The 20021-nt window shown below is 42.3% G+C and overlaps 1 protein-coding gene and 1 long non-coding RNA gene across 3 annotated transcripts; both read right to left on the bottom strand.

Moving 5' to 3' along the window:
- Positions 1-173: 173 nt before the first annotated feature.
- LOC121401401 lies at positions 174-3210 on the bottom strand. The gene is made up of 3 exons (XR_005966207.1): positions 2950-3210; positions 2167-2369; positions 174-2077 (listed from the first exon to the last, which is right to left on the bottom strand). It is a non-coding gene; the product is annotated as an uncharacterized LOC121401401 (long non-coding RNA).
- A 141-nt stretch (positions 3211-3351) lies between these two features.
- Positions 3352-11341, bottom strand: LOC121401388. Of its 2 annotated transcripts, XM_041585993.1 has the most exons (8): positions 10466-11341; positions 9990-10364; positions 9628-9769; positions 9240-9532; positions 8949-9138; positions 8588-8847; positions 8396-8478; positions 3352-3583 (listed from the first exon to the last, which is right to left on the bottom strand). In XM_041585993.1, exons 2-8 carry the CDS (start codon positions 10019-10021, stop codon positions 3384-3386), a joined length of 1200 nt encoding a protein of 399 aa, XP_041441927.1. In that variant the 5' UTR covers positions 10022-10364; positions 10466-11341; the 3' UTR covers positions 3352-3383. The 2 variants fall into 2 exon arrangements, with proteins under 2 accessions (XP_041441927.1, XP_041441926.1); XM_041585992.1 differs by lacking the exon at positions 3352-3583 and having other exon boundaries at positions 8164-8478.
- Positions 11342-20021: the final 8680 nt, after the last annotated feature.

The raw sequence follows: 20021 nt of genomic DNA, 5'->3' as shown, positions 1-20021 counted from the left end.
AGAATTGCCTGACTATTAAGGCGAGAAATCACTTTTTTCTTGCTTTTAATAAAAGCTTTAAGTTTATCGATTTCTTTTCTTTTTTTATCCAACATTGTGATGCCTTTTGCCAGGTTATGAGCAAAACCCTACTCCCCTGGTTTTAAATCAGGAATAAAGACACTCACGGATTTAATGGAATCCATAGGCCCCTTAGATGGAAAATGGGCCCTTTTGCTAGTTTCAACCAATGCCTCAGATGAAGGCAAATCCTCCTCCAGGCCTCCAGCCAAGGCCCCAGGCATATCTTCTGGGGGCCTCCCCAAGCTCGCACCCCGAGGAGGTACCCCCCCTCCTGGGCTACTCAGGCTCATTCCACCGCTCTGTCAAAAATAGGCCAGAAAGAGCACACTGCAGACACAACCTCACACCGCGGCTGCTGGCACCAGACTTGCCCTACAATAGATCCTTGTTAAAGGATTTAAAGTGTACTCATTCCAATTACAGGGCCTCGAAAGAGTCCTGTATTGTTATTTTTCGTCACTACCTCCCCTCGTCGAGAGTGGGTAATTTCCACGCCTGCTGCCTTCCTTGGATGTGGTAGCCGTTTCTCAGGCTCCCTCTCTGGAATTGAACCCTGATTCCCCGTTACCCGTGGTCACCATGGTAGGCGCAGAAAGTACCATCGAAAGTTGATAGGGCAGACATCCGAATGTATCGTCGCGATCACGGGGACGTGCGATCGGCCCGAGGCTATCTAGAGTCACCAAAGCGCCGGGGCGCAGGGGCCACCGGATTGGTTTTGGTCTGATAAATGCATGCATCCCTGGGGGTCAGCACTCTTTGGCATGTATTAGCTCTAGAATTACCACAGTTATCCAAGTAACAGATGGAGCAATCAAAGTAACTATAACTGATTTAATGAGCCATTCACAGGCACACAGGGAATGGTATAGAGTCTTTCAACTCTGCTAACTCAAAAGGAACATGGTGAATATGCACTTAAACATGTCCTCTCTTACAGTGCTCCAATAGGCCCTTCCATCCACTGCTTCTTTTGGTCCTAGTATTTCCAACAAGTTAAGGCCCTAACTAAGTACTTGGCCTCTCTGTGCTGGACATGCCAAGACCTTTACCAAGTGCCCTGTGTAGGCATCTATCTACTGAGAATAAGAAGACATAGGTATTTACATAAATATTTAATAGACACATATACCCATGCTCCAAAAAGTTAAAAATATAATCAAAATGTATTCCATGAAAATTAAACTGTAAACAAATAATTATTTTAGCAACAAATAAATAGTTCAGTTTTAAAATTTCACTGTAAAGATGAGTGTTACTTAGGAATGGAACTGTTGTAAAGAGTGTTAAGTCTGTTTAGATACTTGAATGATGTGCCAAAAGTGCAAAGTCCTGCATGCCAAAGTTCGTGCACATGTACAAAGTTTTAACTTCAGAGGATCTACTCATCAATCCAGGGAAGATCTGCCCCCTCACCAGAGAATGACTTTCTTGTGACTCCGTAATCGAACAGGAGTTCTGTTCCAGCATCAATGTCCTCGTTTGCAGAAAACAATATGTACGGTCTGTCGTCATTTGAGAAATATTTGACTGGTGGGTCTGAGGTTTGGCCTTTTACGGGAATGGTTAATTTTCCTCCCGTAAGTTGTCGGTAGGTCACTCTGACAGGAGCAATGGACATTCTGGGCATAGATACAGAGTCTTTTATTCCCTCTGTCCAAGAAGAAATATAAGTATCCCATTTCATTCTGCTCCATCGACCTCATCAGCCGATCCCCTTCCTTTGCAGAAATGACCGGCCCATGGTAGTCACAAATGTAGTCACCTTTTTAAAAGTCCTGGAGAGTCGCAACTTTTTCTCCTTTGACTGGATCATCTACAACAGCCAATCCTGGCCACTGCTGAGTGTTGGTAAGATGTTGTATTCTTCTGTCTGTGGCATCAATTTTCGGCTTTTCACTGGCCTTCCAATACAGCAGGATGTCCTCCACGGTTGGGACTTGTTTAAGCCACCCTTGCCAATTCAGGTAGCTCTGGACTTGGCTGGGGGTTGGCTTTTCATGCTTGTAATGTGCTGAAATAAAATTAAAGAAAAAAGGTTAGTACCATTGCAGAAAAAAAGACTCTTAGAAAATGACACAAAGACACTTGAATGGATCTTACCGATGATGACATCCATACGGATCTGTTTCTGCTGCCTCCTCCATCTGTCGTAGCAGTATCTCCCATGTAATTCTGAAACTGCCTGGCATTGTTTCAGTGTTGGGCCATTGGTGTCAGGGCCCACTGGAAATTTGTCCTCTATGTATTTGTACGATAATTCTTTTATTGATGGATTGCTTTGTTGTGTTGGATGTTCTCCCTCTCTGAAAAGCAAAATCAAGTTTACATTATAGAAGAATTATTATTAATATTATTATTATTAACAACATGTATTTCTATAGTGCCAACATATTTTGTAGCGCTGTAAAGTAAATGGGATTATACAACTAAATCACATGAATTACATACATAGAACATATGGAGTAACATACATCACAATAAATACTGGTACAGAAGGTGAGGAAGGCTTTGTGCAGAAAGATCTTTCAATCTAAAGGGAAGGGAATGATACACAAGGTATGGGAGTGGGCAAGATCAGAGTTAAGTGGGTGAGAGATGTGGTACTGTATGTTCTATTGCATTGGGTAGTTAATAGTGAAGGTAGGCTTCTCTAAATATGTGCATTTTAAGAGATTTCTTGAAAGCAGAAAGGTTGGGAGAAATTTGGACAGACCATGGGAGAGAATTCCAGAGGAAGGGTGCAGCCCTTGCAAAGTCTTGAATGTGAGCATGTGTAGAGGTAATGAGAGAAAAGTTAAGTAATAAGAATAACAACTTAACAAGACATCGACAACTATAAAGGCTACTGCCAATGATGATGCGTACTGCATTAGCTAAACTAACCTTGAGTGTGAAGGTTCGGCCCATGACCTCTGCAGCTCACTCACTCTTATGGCAGCACGTATATGCTCGTTGATGTTGCTCTCATTCAGACTTGAATCTGCCTTCAGATATCTTTCAATGAGCTACTGGTCACTCAAGCTGCTGTCTGTAACGGGCCCGAAGGCACAGTAATAGTAAGGACCAAAGAGGAGACCAGACCAGGTTCGCAGTATAGAAAGGGTTTATCCAGAAGAATCGTCAAATACAAGCAAAAGGGTCAGTTCAGGCGGCAATCAGCAAAGTCCAGGAAACAGGCAATAAACGGTACACAGGAAAATATAGCAGAATGATAACACCCAGGAACACAGTAAAGGAACCTATAATCGGGCAATGAAGAAAAGGGGAATGGGGTTAAAATAGTCCTGGGCTTGGCGCCAAAAACTGACGCACTGGCGTCAGACGCAGACGCCAGCGTCCCCACGCTGACGTCCTGACGCCGGCGCCCGATTCTGACGCCGGCGTCCGTTCCGTCGCCGGCGACCAATCCCTGGGCGACTCGATCTTGACGTTGACGGCCTGCGACCAGCAGGGACCACATGGTGGAGCAGGGGGACGCCATCTTGGTCGCCATCTTGGACGCCATGCAGGTAAGAACCTTCGGATTCCATTACAGTACCCCCCTCCTTAGGGGGGGCCTCAGGACCACCGAGACTGGGGGAAGAAGGGAACAGTCTGTGGAACTTACGGACCAGGGTAGGTGCATGGACATCCGAGTTTTTTACCCAGGAACACTCCTCTGGACCGAAACCCTTCCATTCGATTAAATATTGAAGAGTGCCCCTGGAAAAGCGAGAATCCAGAATCCTCTTGACCTCGAACTCTTGGTGACCATCAACCAGGACAGGAGCTGGGGGGGAAGAAGAAGAGGAACAAGACATGGCAGGCTTAAGTAAAGAAACATGAAAGACATTAGGAATCCGCATCTCGGGAGGAAGTTGAAGACGGACCGCCACCGGATTGATAACTTCGATGATAGGATAAGGACCAATGAATTTAGGACCAAGCTTGGGAGTGGGAATCTTGAGGCGAATGTTGCGGGTGGAAAGAAAAACCTTGTCACCAGGAGCATATGGTGGGGAAGGAACTCTCTTCTTATCGGCGAACCTCTTCTGAACCAAAGAACTCTTTTCCAAATTAGAGGAAGTAGCCTGCCAGATAGCCGACATGTGAGCAGCTTGGTCGTTGGCCGCAGGAACGTTGGTAAGGAGAAGATCCTGAGGGAAGGCCAACGGGTTCCGACCATATACACAGAAGAATGGAGATTTCAAAGAAGAGGAATGCAAAGCGTTATTATGAGCGAACTCAGCCCAGGGAAGAAGATCCGACCAATCATCCTGGCACAGGGACACGTGGCACTGAAGAAACTGCTCCAAAGCCTGGTTGACCCGTTCAGCGGCACCATTAGACTGAGGGTGATAAGCTGAGGAAAACTGAAGAGAAATATTAAGAACCTTGCACAGAGCTCTCCAGAACTTAGAGACAAATTGAGAACCTCGATCTGACACAATCTCGGCAGGGAAACCATGTAAACGAAAAATGTGTTTAATAAACAGTTCAGCGAGTTCAGGAGCAGAAGGCAATTTTCGAAGAGGAGTGAAATGGGCCATCTTGCTAAATCTATCGATCACCACCCAGATGACAGTGTGGCCGGAGGATAAGGGCAGGTCGACAATGAAATCCATCGCCAAATGAGTCCAAGGGCGAGATGGGATGGGTAATGGCAAGAGAAGACCCTTGGGGAGGAATGTCCAGATTTAGAGACAGCACAGGTGGCACAGGAAGAAACAAAGTCTCTGACGTCCTTTCTCATGGATGGCCACCACACCAGGCGTGAAAGTAGTTCAGTGGTTTTTTCAATTCCCGGATGACCGGCTTGCTTAGAGGTGTGGACTTGGGACAAAATGGACTGACGACAATCTGGAGGAACAAAAGCAACCCCCAAGGGGGCATTTCCAGGAGCCGAGGTCTGGGCAGAGAGGAGTTGCGAAGCCAAGGACGGAAATAAGGCAGCGATAATCTTGGAAGAAGGCACAATGGGTTCAGGAACCTCGGAACTAGGCATTTCGGAAATGAAACTTCTGGACAGGGCATCAGCCTTTCTGTTTCTAGAGCCAGGACGAAAGGTGATGATGAAGTTGAAACGGGAAAAGAATAAAGACCATCTGGCTTGTCGTGGATTGAGACGTTTGAGGGACTGGATGAATTCGAGGTTTTTGTGGTCGGTAAAGATGGTTACAGGAACAGAAGACCCTTCCAGTAGATGCCTCCACTCCTCCAGGGCCAACTTGACAGCAAGTAGTTCACGATTCCCAACATCGTAGTTTTGCTCAGAGGAAGAGAATTTCTTGGAAAAGAAAGCACAGGGATGTAATTTACCGTCGGAAGAGGACCTTTGAGACAAAACTGCTCCCGCTCCCACATCAGAGGCATCGACTTCGAGGAAGAAGGGTAGAAGAGGTTCCGGGTGCCTGAGAATTGGTGCAGATGAAAAGGCTTCCTTAAGGGATTCAAAAGCTTCCAGAGCCTGAGGGGGCCAGTGTTGAGGTCTACCCCCTTTACGGATTAGAACAAGAATTGGAGAAATCTTGGAAGAAAAACCTTTAATGAATTGTCTATAATAATTGGCGAAGCCAATAAACCTCTGAATGGCCTTGACACACGTGGGAAGAGGCCAATCAATAATTGCCGAGACTTTGGCGGGATCCATCTTGAAACCCTGCTGGGAGATGATATAACCAAGGAAGGGAATGGTAGGCACTTCGAAAGAGCATTTCTCCAATTTGGCGAACAGATTATTCCTCCTAAGACGAAGAAGAACTTCTTTGACTTGAGAACGGTGTTCCTGGAGATTTTTGGAAAAGATAAGGATGTCATCCAAGTAAACGACCACACTTTGCCCCAATAAGTCCCTGAAAATGTCATTTACGAACTCTTGGAAGACCGCAGGGGCATTACAGAGACCGAATGGCATTACTAGGTACTCGTAATGCCCGTCACGAGTATTAAAAGCGGTCTTCCACTCATCCCCCTCACGGATCCGAATGAGGTTGTAGGCGCCCCAAAGATCTAACTTGGTGAAGAGACTGGCGCCCCTCAACTGGTGAAAAAGTTCAGAAATTAACGGGAGGGGATAGCGGTTTTTAATGGTAATTTTATTAAGCCCCCGGTAATCAATGCAAGGTCGCAGACTTCCATCTTTCTTTTCAATGAAGAAAAACCCTGCTCCCGCAGGGGAAGAAGAAGGGCGGATAAAACCTCTTTGAAGATTTTCCTGAATATAGGTCTTCATGGCGGCAGTCTCAGAGGGAGAAAGTGGATAGGTGCGACCACGAGGAGGCATGGAACCAGGAAGAAGCTCGACTGGGCAGTCGTAAGGACGGTGAGGAGGGAGAGTCTCAGCAGAGCCTTTGTTGAAGACATCGGAGAAGGTCTGATAAACGGGAGGAAGAGAAGGATTCGAAGACACAGAAGAAACTTTGACAAGGGGCGCAGCAGGCAAACAATTCTGCTGGCAATAAGGACTCCAATGGGAGACTTGTGAGGAGGTCCAATCAATGACTGGTTTATGGGTACACAACCATGGAAGCCCCAGAACTATTGGAGTGGAAGGGCAGTCAATAATAAGAAAGGACAGTCTCTCCAAGTGCATAGTGCCCACCTTAAGCGAAAGTTCTTGTGTAGACAAGGAAATGATTGCAGAAGACAGAGGACGGTCATCGATGGCAAGGACTCGAAGAGGATTCGCCATGGGCTGAAGAGGAATAGCGTGATTAGCAGCGAAGACCTTGTCCATAAAGTTTCCAGCGGCCCCAGAGTCAAGGAAGGCTTGCAGGGAGACTTTCCGGGGGCCCCATTGGATTTGCACAGGAAGAAGAAATCGATGGGCAGAAGACTGTGGAGAGGGGACGATACCTCCCAGAAAGGTTTCCCCAACCTTGGCTCTGGCGTTTCCAGGCTTAATGGGGCATTCCAGAGCGAAGTGAGCCTTGCCCCCACAATATAAACAAAGTCCAGTAGCCTTTCTACGAAGTTTCTCCTGATCAGACAGATGAGAGCGACCAATCTGTACTGGCTTCTTGGCGGGCAGAGGAGGAGAAACAGAAGAAGTAGAAGTAGACTGGGGAGGTAGTATGGGTCTCTGGAAGCGAGGAGCTAAAGCTGGTTGAGACCTCTGCGATTTCCAGACCCGCTCACAGTCAGCAAGATGTTCCCTCTGCCGGGTATCGACTCTTACAGCCAAGGAAACCAAGTCTTCCCAAGAAGAAGGGATCTCGCGGGACACTAGGTCATTCTTGATACGCATTGCCAGGCCGTTGTAGAAGGCAGCGTGATAACTGTCGTTGTTCCAGGATGTTTCTGCCAGCAAGGTACGAAACTCTATGGCGTATTCTGGCACAGAGCGAGTTCCCTGCTGTAACTGGAACAACCGAGCAGAAGCTGAGGCAGACCGACCTGGCGCGTCAAACACAGTGCGGAGATCCCGGATGAAGGCTTTTGCATCGTCAATGGCTGGATCTTGCTTTTCCCAGAGTGGTGATGCCCATTCCAGAGCCTTCCCTTGTAACCGGGAGATGATGAAGCCCACTTTAGCACGCTCTGAGACATACTGGCCGGGAAGCAGAGCAAATTGGATTTCACACTGGATGATGAATCCGCGACATGCTTCCGGATCGCCGAAATACAGAGGGGGTGCAGGGATGCGGGGCTCAGGGACACATACCGGTGTAGCAGGTCTTGGAACAGGGGTGTGGGCCGCTGACGGGAATGCGGACAGCTTCTCCTGAATCGCCAGAAGGACTTGGCTGAACTGAGATTGCTGGTTCTCGTAAGAGAGAAGACGAGAAGACAATCCTCGGACAGCTTGGTAGACATCGGGCGTAACTTGCGTCTCCTCCGCAGGGTCCATGGCCCGATTATACTGTAACGGGCCCGAAGGCACAGTAATAGTAAGGACCAAAGAGGAGACCAGACCAGGTTCGCAGTACAGAAAGGGTTTATCCAGAAGAATCGTCAAATACAAGCAAAAGGGTCAGTTCAGGCGGCAATCAGCAAAGTCCAGGAAACAGGCAATAAACGGTACACAGGAAAATATAGCAGAATGATAACACCCAGGAACACAGTAAAGGAACCTATAATCGGGCAATGAAGAAAAGGGGAATGGGGTTAAAATAGTCCTGGGCTTGGCGCCAAAAACTGACGCACTGGCGTCAGACGCAGACGCCAGCGTCCCCACGCTGACGTCCTGACGCCGGCGCCCGATTCTGACGCCGGCGTCCGTTCCGTCGCCGGCGACCAATCCCTGGGCGACTCGATCTTGACGTTGACGGCCTGCGACCAGCAGGGACCACATGGTGGAGCAGGGGGACGCCATCTTGGTCGCCATCTTGGACGCCATGCAGGTAAGAACCTTCGGATTCCATTACACTGTCACAGATGAATTTTATAAAAATTTCCTGTGTTTCCTGCCCACTGGCCAAACAAGCATCAAACCTACAGGGTAAAGAACATATTAGTGTGTTACATTTGTATAACCATAAAAATGTTATCATTTGGCATTTTGGGCATTAAAGACTATATTGCCAGTAAAAAAATAACTTACTTTTCTTGGAATCTGCGGACATCGGTTGTTGGGTTCTGGATTTTATGTCCTTTACTGGAGACAAAAAAATATCCATTTTCTCCTTTCAAGCTCCTCTTGACAAAAAGTGGTCGGACTCTTCTAAAAAAGGTGTCAAACCACATCTCTTCAGCTTCTTGGAGGACAACGATGTACTGTCTTGCAGCCTTCACCTTTATGACAGCTGCTATACTGCCTGAAGACTGATTCTGGTAGCGTGTCCTCTCCAGCCACTGTTTAACCTGTTGAAGAAAAATAGATCAAACCAATTTGTTCAAACCAGTACACGTCTGCCCTAGTGTGAGATAATATTTTAATAACTTTTGCAGATAACAGTACTTACGGTCATGTTCTGAATGACACTTGGTCTCTGTAGGTGCTGCAAAGTCAAGAGCGCCTCTAAGTAGAACAGCATTGATGTCATATCCTTCTCTTCTAAATCAATCTTGACATTGGCCCGATCAATAATCTCCACAAAATATTGGTGTGCTTTGTTTAGAACTTCCTGGCACTCCATTGGATTTGTCGCCTTTCTGAAAAAGAGAAGTACAAAAGGTAAATTTAGTTAACAGGTTTACAATCTGCCTGTTTGGTCATTTCCTATACCATAACACCTACGGTTAACGAGACTCACCTTTCCACAGATTTTTCCTTATTGTATGTTGACTTCTGGACCTCTGTCAGACTCTTCAAGAATGATTGAATTGACCCACGCAGAGATGGATCCTCTTCCAACAGTTGAAGGTCTGAGGCAACATAACTTATAAATTTCTTGACTCCACCTATATAGTTACGAGCTGTCGCCTTGCTGGCTGCCGAAGCTTGAATCTCTTGAAAAAACTGCATGCTCCTCTCAATGTTATGGATGCAACTGACCAAAGCTTCGTTTGGGTTGACAAAATGCAGCCATCTTGATACATTATCAAGCTGAAAGTAGAAGGTTATAATAAGGTTATTTATCTGTGAATTTATCTGTGATTTAAAGTTAAAATCAGTAACAACATTTCAGTATTAATCAGTACCTCGTGTTTGATTCCGGATTTTGCATATTTTTTCTCCAAGTACCCTCTGAATGCCTGGAGCAGTGGAGAATCAGTTGAATGCTTCTTGTGTAGTCCTGCCTCCTCCATAATCTTTTTTGATGACATCTTGATGGCAGATGTGCTATGAGAAAAAAAGAAAGAGGGAGCCATGTAAATATGAAAACTCAGAGGAACTGAGAGAAAGCATGCAATGCAGATTAACTGCTATGATTTATTTTTCACAACATGTTTCAGGCTGCTCGTCCTTTATCAAGTGCCATGTAAATATGGTAGAATGCATGACCCTGACTAACTGCAAGAAAGAAGAACTGTTACAAACAGAGTCCACTAAGCCCTCTTACCTCAGCATAAGAAGTGGTTCCTCTATATCCATATCATCTTCATAATGATCCTATTCATTCTCTTCACCATCAGGCACTGGGTTATCAATGGGATCCTCTGCTTCAACAGGCTTGTCAGAAATAAAACAACCGTTGGACTCAAGAAAATTGACGAAAAAATCTAGTGACTTCTGTGAATCGGCTCCAGCCTTCAGGTGCTCATAATTGATGACGCTGAGGTTCTTTACCAGCATCTTCATTTTGGACCTTGATTCCTCTACAAGGGCCATGATCTCTGCATCACTTGCTCCTTTCCTGCAGACTTTGCGAAGATGTACAGAAAGTCGGTCTGTGGTCTTGAAGCAAAATTTGCAGGCCAAAGGAATTCTGTTCTCTCTGAAAAAAAGAGAATGTGATATGAGCAAAGGTGTTCACTGTTGTGTTTGAGAACAATTTAAAACTTGCCAACAGACTAGTCAGATGCTGTAGTGACTTACCCGTCAGATGCCATGGCAAAAGTTTTTTCCTTTTTTGTTCTGTCCTAAAGAAATAAATAACAACTGTTAATTTGCAACACAGGAGAAAACAAGGCAACAGTAAATAGAAGCAACAAGTATCCACAGTCACTGGAAAAGGAAATTATATACAAAACCAAAAGCAAGAAATGGCAATGAAAGTATAGAAGTCGAAGGTCCCAAAACAGGCTTGCTCCAGCAGCTAGCACAATCAAGTGAGTTCTAACTTGAATGTGAGCAAGCTCCTGATTTTATACTCAACTCCATACAATTCGAGCACCTTGGCATCAAAGGTCTAGCCAATCAGTGGGTGGAGCTATGTCATAAGGTATTAAGTTTGTGAGCCCAACTTTACACAATAGCACTAGGTGCTATGTCATATGGTGTGAAGGAATTCCAAACAACTCTAACACCTTAGCATCAAAGTGCATGATTCAGATGACAAAATAAATTAGGCCAATTTGCTAAATTCCCAGTGATGTTGTTACCAGCACTCGCACAGACTTAATTTTGGGCTTTGCCAGTTTCCAATTTTTGGTGTTGCATTTGCACTAGTGATAGGGAATAGGCCACACTTACTTAGGTGCCTCTGAGAGGACAAAGCGCCAGTCACTCTATGCACACCATATTGGAAACATATGTCTGTATAATACTGCAAGGTACAGTACACTGAGTCTGTTCTCTGTTTATATGCACCTTTGGTTATTTAACCTATTGTGTTCATGTCCAAACTTTTGGTGTTGCTTTAACACAAGACGTAGGGAATAGGCTATATCTTCTACTTTAACTAATGCTATTATGCAGAGAGGCACAGGATCCTCAATACTATGACTGGAGGTAAACAAGTTAGGGACCACCATATGGGGTCCACCTTGACGTGGTATGGTGGCTTTTCAACTTTATGATCATAACTTTGTAACTAAAAACCCCTGTCTTTGTGAACACATGCATTTGCATATCTACTAAATTACTTAGACAGGGGCCCAGGGAATGTGCACTGACCCGTTTGGTTATGTCAGTGGCACTTCCCTTATACTTATATACATTTCTACTTAGCAATGCGGGTGCTCCCACAACCCCCCTTTTGTATTTGCTCGTATAGCCTAAAGCTTTGGCTAAGCTTCCTGTGGTTTGTAGCAATCCCCATACCCACCCCTATCAATTAATTGTGGCCCTATGTTTTTAACTGCACCATATTAATACACTTTTTTTAAAAAAAATGGGCGTTGGTTTGGGCAATCACTCTCTCTTAAAAGCTGCAAGTCGGCAGCGGGGGAGGATTAAGCCCTCACACAGAAACCAAGGTTCAGCAGACTTCTACTTTAACTAATGCTATTATGCAGAGAGGCACAGGATCCTCAATACTATGACTGGAGTTAAACAAGTTAGGGACCGCCATATGGGGTTTACCATGATGTGGTATGGTGGCTTTTCAACTTTATGATCATAACTTTGTAACTAAAAACCCCTGTCTTTGTGAACACATGCATTTGCATATCTACTATATTACATAGACAGGGGCCCAGGGAATGTGCACTGACCCATTTGGTTATGTCAGTGGCACTTCCCTTATACTTGAATACATTTCTAATTAGCAATGTGGGTGCTCCCACAACCCCCCTTTTGTATTTGCTCTTATAGCTTGAAGCTTTTGCTAAGCTTCCTGTGGTTTGTAGCACCCCCATACCCACCCCTATCAATTTATTGTGGCCCTATGTTTTTAACAGCACCATATTAATACACTTTTTTAAAAGTTTGGGCAATCGCTCTCTCTTATAAGCTGCAAGTCAGCAGCGGGGGAGGATTAAGCCCTCACACAGAAACCAAGGTTCAGCAGACTTCTACTTTAACTAATGCTATTATGCAGAGAGGCACTTATACTTATATACATTTCTACTTGCTCCCACACAGGCCTGGACTGGGAGTCAAAATAGGCCATGCCATTCCAAGTACACAGAGGCCCATACAGCCCCCTAGCAGCCCAAACAGCCCCCTACCAGCTCACTATATAGTAACTTTCTTTTCAACCATACAGCAGCTCCTCTGGCATTTGCCGGAACCCACAGATTGCCAGTCCGGGCCTGCTCCCACAACCCCCCTTTTGAATAGGCCATACCTACTTAGGTGCCTCTGAGAGGACAAAGTGTCAGTTTACTCTCCTTGCATACCATTTTGGAATTAACACTTGTTCGATACTTTAAGGTCTAGCATACAAGGTGTTGGTTTGTCCGGTGTTTTTCATAACAATGGGAGCTACCAAATTTCTTTTACTATAGACACCCTCCTGCTCCCCACCCCAACTCATACTACTATCAGAGGGCATATAGGCTGATGTAACGATCTAGGTGGGACCAGTATATTCATTACTCAGATATACTGCAATCCTTATAACTGTGAAACCAGATCGGGATACATCATATTTTTAAGTGTTTTTATATTTCATTAAATCCCTCTTTTGATTTTAAATGAACTATTAAATGTTATGTTTTATTGAGTGATTCCTTCTTCTAAAGACTAGTGGAATGCGAACTGTTGCTTATGTAATTAGCACCCCTTACACTATTGCACTTTATTAACTCTTTATTGTTTATCACAAGATATAATAAATACAACACATCAAAGTGTGGACACAATGCATTTATTTTGAATGAATTTATTTGCACTGATCAAAAACATCCTTTAAGGCAATAATTATTCCTTTCAGGTTTCCAAGTTACACACACAATCTAATTATATTATTAATAAGGCTGTGTGACCTCGTTAGCTCTTCTTTGCAGTTCCTTTCTTTTTAGTACAAATTCATGTGTGCAGTAAGAGCCACAGTGAAGACAGAACTATTTCTTTGCCCAATCCACACAATTGTCTGCATGCTGGTTGCCTCAACACCAGTATTATGACAAGACAACTTCTAATATTAGGCTAGTACTTTGGATAATTAATACCTGCATACACTTTAACAACTTTATGTATGTACTGTATTAATCAACATTCATTCTTTATAGGGATTACAGTTACATGTGTTACAGTTTCTGCCACAGCTAAACACCTTTTCACATTTGTCACTCATTAGTATTCAGGTATCAGGGAATTAAGTGTGCCAAATCATAATCCATGTGCCTCCAGACAAAGGGACAATATTGCATACCTTATAACATTTTTGTCTGGGAATGGCTCAACTGTAGATATGAATTACATCTTTTATGACAAGAAGTTAGAATTGATCTGAGTTTTGTATAAAATCTGTACTTTTCTTTTCGAGCTTTAGTTTGGTAAATGATTATTTCAATAGAAAAGAACAGAGTAGTTCTTTGTACAAATATATATGGTTTATACATGTTCATATATTAGGGTGTGTGTGTATATTTTACTTTTTTAGATTGTAAGTATGTAAGTAAATAAGATATATATATATATATATATATATATATATATATAAATATATATATATATATACTCAAGAAAAATGCTGCTGCACACCAGGATTTTGTGAAAAAAGTTAATCCTTTATTTGATCGACGTTTCGGTCCTCACCATGGACCTTTATCAAGATGCATCAACAGACAAGTGAAAATAATTTATAGACTCACTGTGATACAAATGTGACATGGCAGGCCATGTATGAATGTGAGTGTGATCAAGTGCATTCAATATGGCTCCTTAGTTGTAAAATGGATGTACTGATATTAGAAGGAGACCAAAGAACAGCCGGAGTAGTATTAATAGGAGACCAGGGAACAACTGGAGTTGAGTTATTCAGTCATTAGCAGGAGAACAGGGAATAGTAGGAGTTAAGGTAATAGACTCATAAACATATAGGTATGCTTATTAAGGAGGAAGCTCATATCTTATTCACATAGTTATGATCAAAATAAACAGCAATTATACACAGCAATTATTTTCATTCACATGGTTATTTCCATTTTCATGGTCATTCTCATGGCCATGTCCTGGGCATGTAGCCATTATTATTATTATATATGTCTATGTGTAATGATCTATTACTTTGTTAGGGCTTCGGGACTTCATCTACAAGCAGACGTGTTGTGTAGAATAATTGGTCTTGTAAGGACCATTGGCCGATTGATGTGCTCTGGGAGTCGCTGTATTTGATTTGGGCCCGGGGTCCCCCAGCTGATGTTCCTCTCAGAAGTCTGCCAAGGGAAGCTCGGCTAGACGTTGCGTTGTCTTCAATCGGTATTGTATTACTTTTCTTACAATATATTATTCTGGTTTAATGATGATCAATGTGTGTGTGTTTTATTTCCACCCCTATATTTGATAAGTCTACTGGGGGAAGTGCTCAGTTAGACATTTAGTTTGTGATAAGTATGCCAAGGGAACTTGTAGCAAGACACTCACCCACCATACACCCACCACCAAACCACGCCCCTGTTGCAGGTGTGTGAATTATTCATTAAGTGAACCTTCAATCAACTGGCATGTGATTTCCAAAAAAAAGTTTGGTCTGTAAGAAAATACAAAATACACAATGTTGTATACATAATTTAAAGTGCTATATATAAAAAACTGGTAAAATGTTAAAAAACATATAAAGCATGTCATATAAATGTTAAAAAACAATCACGGTGACAATAAATATCTATTCAAAGAAGGCTATAATATAAGACTTAAATTTCGTAATAGCTGTTTCTATCTGTTATCAAGGAAAGGAGTAAAAGAGCAGTATTCATTTCATCCTCGTGGGGCCACAGTGTCCAATGTTTTTATCCAATAAACTTCTTTTTGTAATAACATTCGGTCCCAGTCACCTCCCCTACTTGGTTCAGGTACTGAATCGACGCCCATAAATCTCAAAGTGGGCAATCTATGGCCTTTCAACAAAAAGTGTTTGGATAGGGGAAGGTCTGAGTTACCTAACTCGAATGCTCTTTTGATAGAGGACCTATGATTTCCCATTCTCTCTCTCAAAGTATTCTGAGTTTTACCAACATATGTTAAACCACAAGGACAAGTTATAATATAAATGACATGTGTGGTTGTACAGGTGATTCGATGTTTTATGTGAAATTCTTTACCAGAATGAGGATGACGAAAAGATTTCCCTGGTGTCATGTTTCTACATGTGGTTCACCCTGCGCATTTATAGCAGCCCTTCTTAAGTGTGTTCCAAACACTGTTATTTGATTCATAACATTTAACTGGATCTGTCTTCATTAAAAGATCCCTTAAGTTAGGGCCCCGATTAAAACCCCACATTGGTCTCCCTGTCAGGGACTTGGACAACTTTTTATCGCTCTGTATAGTGGGCCAATGTTTGTCCACAATGGTTTTAATTACAGTTGAACCTGAAGTATAACGTGAAGTCAAAATAAAACGATTTTGTCTAGTAGAATCATTTTTATTAAGCTGGGTGCCTAGATAGAACAGAGTGGTCATAACCTCGCTGTTTAAAGCGTTCAAAGGTTTCTTGCAATTGGATTTCACATGTGTCACCATCAGAATTATTCCGCATAGTACGGAGAAATTGTGAAAATGGAACAGATGCCTTAGCACTGGGTGGATGAAAGCTAGTTGAATACAACAAGGTTTTTCTATCAGTAGGCTTACGATATAATCTAAAGCCCAATCCTCTATCCCTTCTGTATATTTCTACATCAAGAAATTGGATCTGTTGTGTACTGTGTGTGACTGTCAATCTAACGGGACACGCAAGCTTGTTAAGATTTTCAACCATGTCTATCAATCCAGATTCATTCCCTCGCCACACTATCAGTATATCGTCTATGAAACATTTATACATTAAAAGAGAATCACTGTATTTAGTCACAATATTCTGCTGTTCGTAATGGGCCATATAGCAATTGGCATAGGCCGGAGCCATCAAAGCACCCATTGATGTGCCTGTCTTCTGTAGATAATATTGGTTTTCAAACCGAAAATAATTGAATTTCAAAGTTAATTCAAGTAACTGGCATATAAAATCAATGGGAGGACCATCATAAACAGCAGAATTCAGTAACGCCCAACGTACTGCTTCAATACCCTCCTGATGAGGGATTATGGTGTACAAACTACAAACATCAAGTGTAGCTAAAACAATAGGCTCATCAGGTAAAACCAAATCAGATAAGATTTTAAGTAAATGTTGTGTATCTTTTAGGTAACAGGGCAATGATTGTACTGTGTCTTGTAAATGATAATCCAGAAAAAGACCGATCGGATGTAACAAACCACCCCTAGAGGAGACTATAGGTCTACCAGGGGGGTTGTTTACATCCTTATGGACCTTTGGAAGGCAATACAAAACCGGACATAGGGGATAATCCTGTACAAGAAAACGTAGTTCTTTTTCAGTAATCCATTTTTGGTTTAAAGCATACTTCAGGACTTGTTCAATTTCAATCTTATACTTAGTTACAGGGTTGTTATCTAATTTCAAATATACAGATTTATCATGCAATTGTCTCAAAACTTTGCTGCAATAATCCTTATAGTCCATAATGACAATGCCTCCTCCTTTATATATATATAGGAATCTATGGAATTTGGCATGAATTAAGGGACACCTTTGGCAACTTTTCCCCCTGGGACTTCCACAAGCTGCAAACCTTGCTCAGGCTCCTATATATATTTAAATTTGTGTGTGTGCATAATTCATATTCTGAGTTTTACATTGTAAATGTTTATTATGAATACGAAACAGAACAGTAGTTGTGTGTACAAGTATGTATATAGTTCCTGAATGTTCACTATATGTCTTAATATACATGTGTGTACACATACATATATCTGAATGTAGGATATATTTGTTTGTGTTTATAATTCACATTTTGAGTTTTACATTGTAAAAGTTTATTATGAATATGAAACAGAACAGTATTTGTGTGTACAAATATGTATATAGTTCCTGAATGTTCACTATATGTCTTAATGTCGTTATTGGTAAGTATCACACATGCATCTTTTGTGTCATTTTCTAATTGTTTTTTTTTCTGCAGCGGTACAAACATTTTTTTTTAAAAAAAAAAAAATCAGCGCATTACAAGCACGAAAAACCCACCCTGAGCCAAGTCCACAACTACCTACAAGGGTGGGTTAAGAATGTTCCAAGCATGGAGGAGATCCTGCTGCACTAGGAGGCTTGGGAACAGCCAAGAAGATAGGTCAATGATGGAAAAAATCAAAGTTTGATCAAAACACAGCAGTGGCCAGGATTAGCCATTATAGATGACCCAGACAAAGGGCAAAAAGTGGTGACCCTCAAGGCTTTTCAAAAGGGTGACTATCATGGCCAGGTTATTTCTGCAAAGGAAGGGGAACAGCTAATGAGGTCCGTGGAGCAGTGTGAAATGGGGTATCTGTATTTCTTCATGGACAGGAAGAATAAAAGATTCTGCATCGATGCCCAGAATGTTCCCTGCCCCTGCCACAGTGAACTAGCAACCACTTATGTGAGGAAAACTAACCATTCCCGTAAAAGGCCAAACCTTAAACCCACAATGAAGTATTTTGGCAGTGACTCCAGGCCTCACATACTGTTTTTAGCAAACAAGAACATCAACATGGTTACAGAACTTTTGTTTGACTATGGGGTCACAAGGAAAACATTATCCGGGGAGGGGACAGAACTACCCTGGATTGATGAATAGTTCCCCTACGAATACACTTTTCTTATTGATATGGACTTACATTGGTATATGCTTCTATGCTGCAATCTTTAAATCTTGAACTATTTAAATAAACTGTTTTTATTTGCGTTGCACTGGAGTTATACCTAATAAATTGTATTTATTAAAGGACAAGGAAAGTCTAAAATAGAATAAGGCTAGAAATGCTGTATTTTGTATACTAAACATAAGCATGAACTTACTGCACCACAAAGCCTAATCAAACAAATGATTTGTGCTTTCAAAGTTGGCCACAGGGGGCTGTCATCTTGTAACTTTGTTAAACATCTTTGCCTGACCCTGACCCTGCACATGCTCAGTGTGGTCTGGGCTGCTTAGGGATCGTCATAAACAAAGCTGTTTGAATTCTGCATGGCTGGTAAGTAAGGCGGGGGCTCCCCCTGCTGTTCATTAGTAGGATTGTTTCCCTGCTCAGCAGTTAGGGACCGTCTGACAATTCCTATCCACAGCAATAAATGAAGGGAGAATTTCACTGCATACAGTCAGGTTTCTTATAAAAATGGTACACATTTTTTAATTAAAGTATATTGGAGATAGGTTTCTTTTTCATTAAAGAAAGTAAAAATGTGATTTTATTTTTTTGCCTTTCCTTGTCCTTTAAGAGTTCAACAGGTCTGTGTCCTTCATTTGCTAATGAGGCAGGCACACGCTAGTCAGAGGAGCCACTAGGAGGTATTCAGGGCAGCCAAAGAGGAGCTAAACACAGCTATCTGAACCCTAGTACTTACTGTTTCTTCACACTGCTTCAATAGGCACTTCCAAAGCATATGATTTCCTCTTTGAGGGCTTCTGTAGGCCCTAACTAGTTAGAGGATCTGCTAGGAGGTATTCAGCCTTAGGACAGACACAGAGGAGCTAAACTCAGCTATCTGAGCCCTAGTACTTAGTGTTCCCTCTCACTGCTTCAATAGGCACTTACAAAGCATATAGCTGCCCCTTTGAGGACTTCTGTAGGCCCTATCACTCCAGTGCATAGAGGACAGCCTTAGATTGCCAGAACTGCTAGTCTTTGGTCTAAATTGGTTTAAACACAGCTTTATCTATACGTTTATGTCCACCTTATGTGTGGCTCATGGATAAAAAAAAGGTTGGGGACCTCTGCATCAGATACTGTGGCAATCTATTGGTCTGACCCACAGGACACATTTCTGAACTAAAATAAACAAGTAGATAGGCTGTGTAATCTGACTAATTTGCAGCTGGCTTGAAAAAAACAGATCTTGAATCAACTAAAACAAATAGGCCACAACAAGAAACCCCCTATCTTGGTCATTTCCATGGTGGATATTTCACAATATTTCTCAACTATACTGCCAGGGTCTTATTGGGAAGAATATTGGGCTGAGTTATATTTACAAGAACAGAGTATGGTAGTGAATAGTTAATATATAGCTGAGAGTTCTTGCGTAAATCTAATCTGTGCTCTTGTGTGTTCTGTCCCCTGCCACTTATTATTATAGTATAGGCATCTCAGAAAATTGAGTGGCGCGGGTCGGCAAGTCCTGGAAGCACTGGATCAAGTATCTAGATTTTCAGTAAATGGAAAGTATGTGATTTGATGCACAGTTATGCAGTTAGTTGAAATATCCTTTCCACCAACGCCTTGCCCCTCCTACCTGGCTCGCCAAATATGTAAGATATTCTTATGGACAATATCAATATTAATATGAAATATTAATATTAGTCCATAATAATACAATAACTGTAGGTTCTAACGGGGAGGTTTGGCAAAGAAATGACATTCAACCAACTGTATTACTGAAAAGAAGATTTATGTATGAAATCAAAACACACTAACACAATTACAGAAAATAATAAGCCATAATATGCACATAAGGAAAGGTACAAGGAAAAACCAATAATCTATAATTCAGAATGATATTTGCAAT

The sequence above is a fragment of the Xenopus laevis genome, chromosome 3L (genome assembly GCF_017654675.1).
Source record: "Xenopus laevis strain J_2021 chromosome 3L, Xenopus_laevis_v10.1, whole genome shotgun sequence".
Lineage (NCBI taxonomy): Eukaryota > Metazoa > Chordata > Amphibia > Anura > Pipidae > Xenopus > Xenopus laevis.
This window is presented reverse-complemented; position numbering and strand designations above follow the sequence as displayed.

Coding starts and splice junctions, on each gene's coding strand:
- LOC121401388 (XM_041585993.1), bottom strand. CDS start 10,021: ATGGATATAGAGGAACCACTTCTTATGCTGAG. Junction 9,770..9,989: donor GAACCACTTCTTATGCTGAG/GTAAGAGGGCTT, acceptor TTTTTCTCATAG/CACATCTGCCATCAAGATGT. Junction 9,139..9,239: donor AAGGAAAAATCTGTGGAAAG/GTGAGTCTCGTT, acceptor TCTCTTTTTCAG/AAAGGCGACAAATCCAATGG.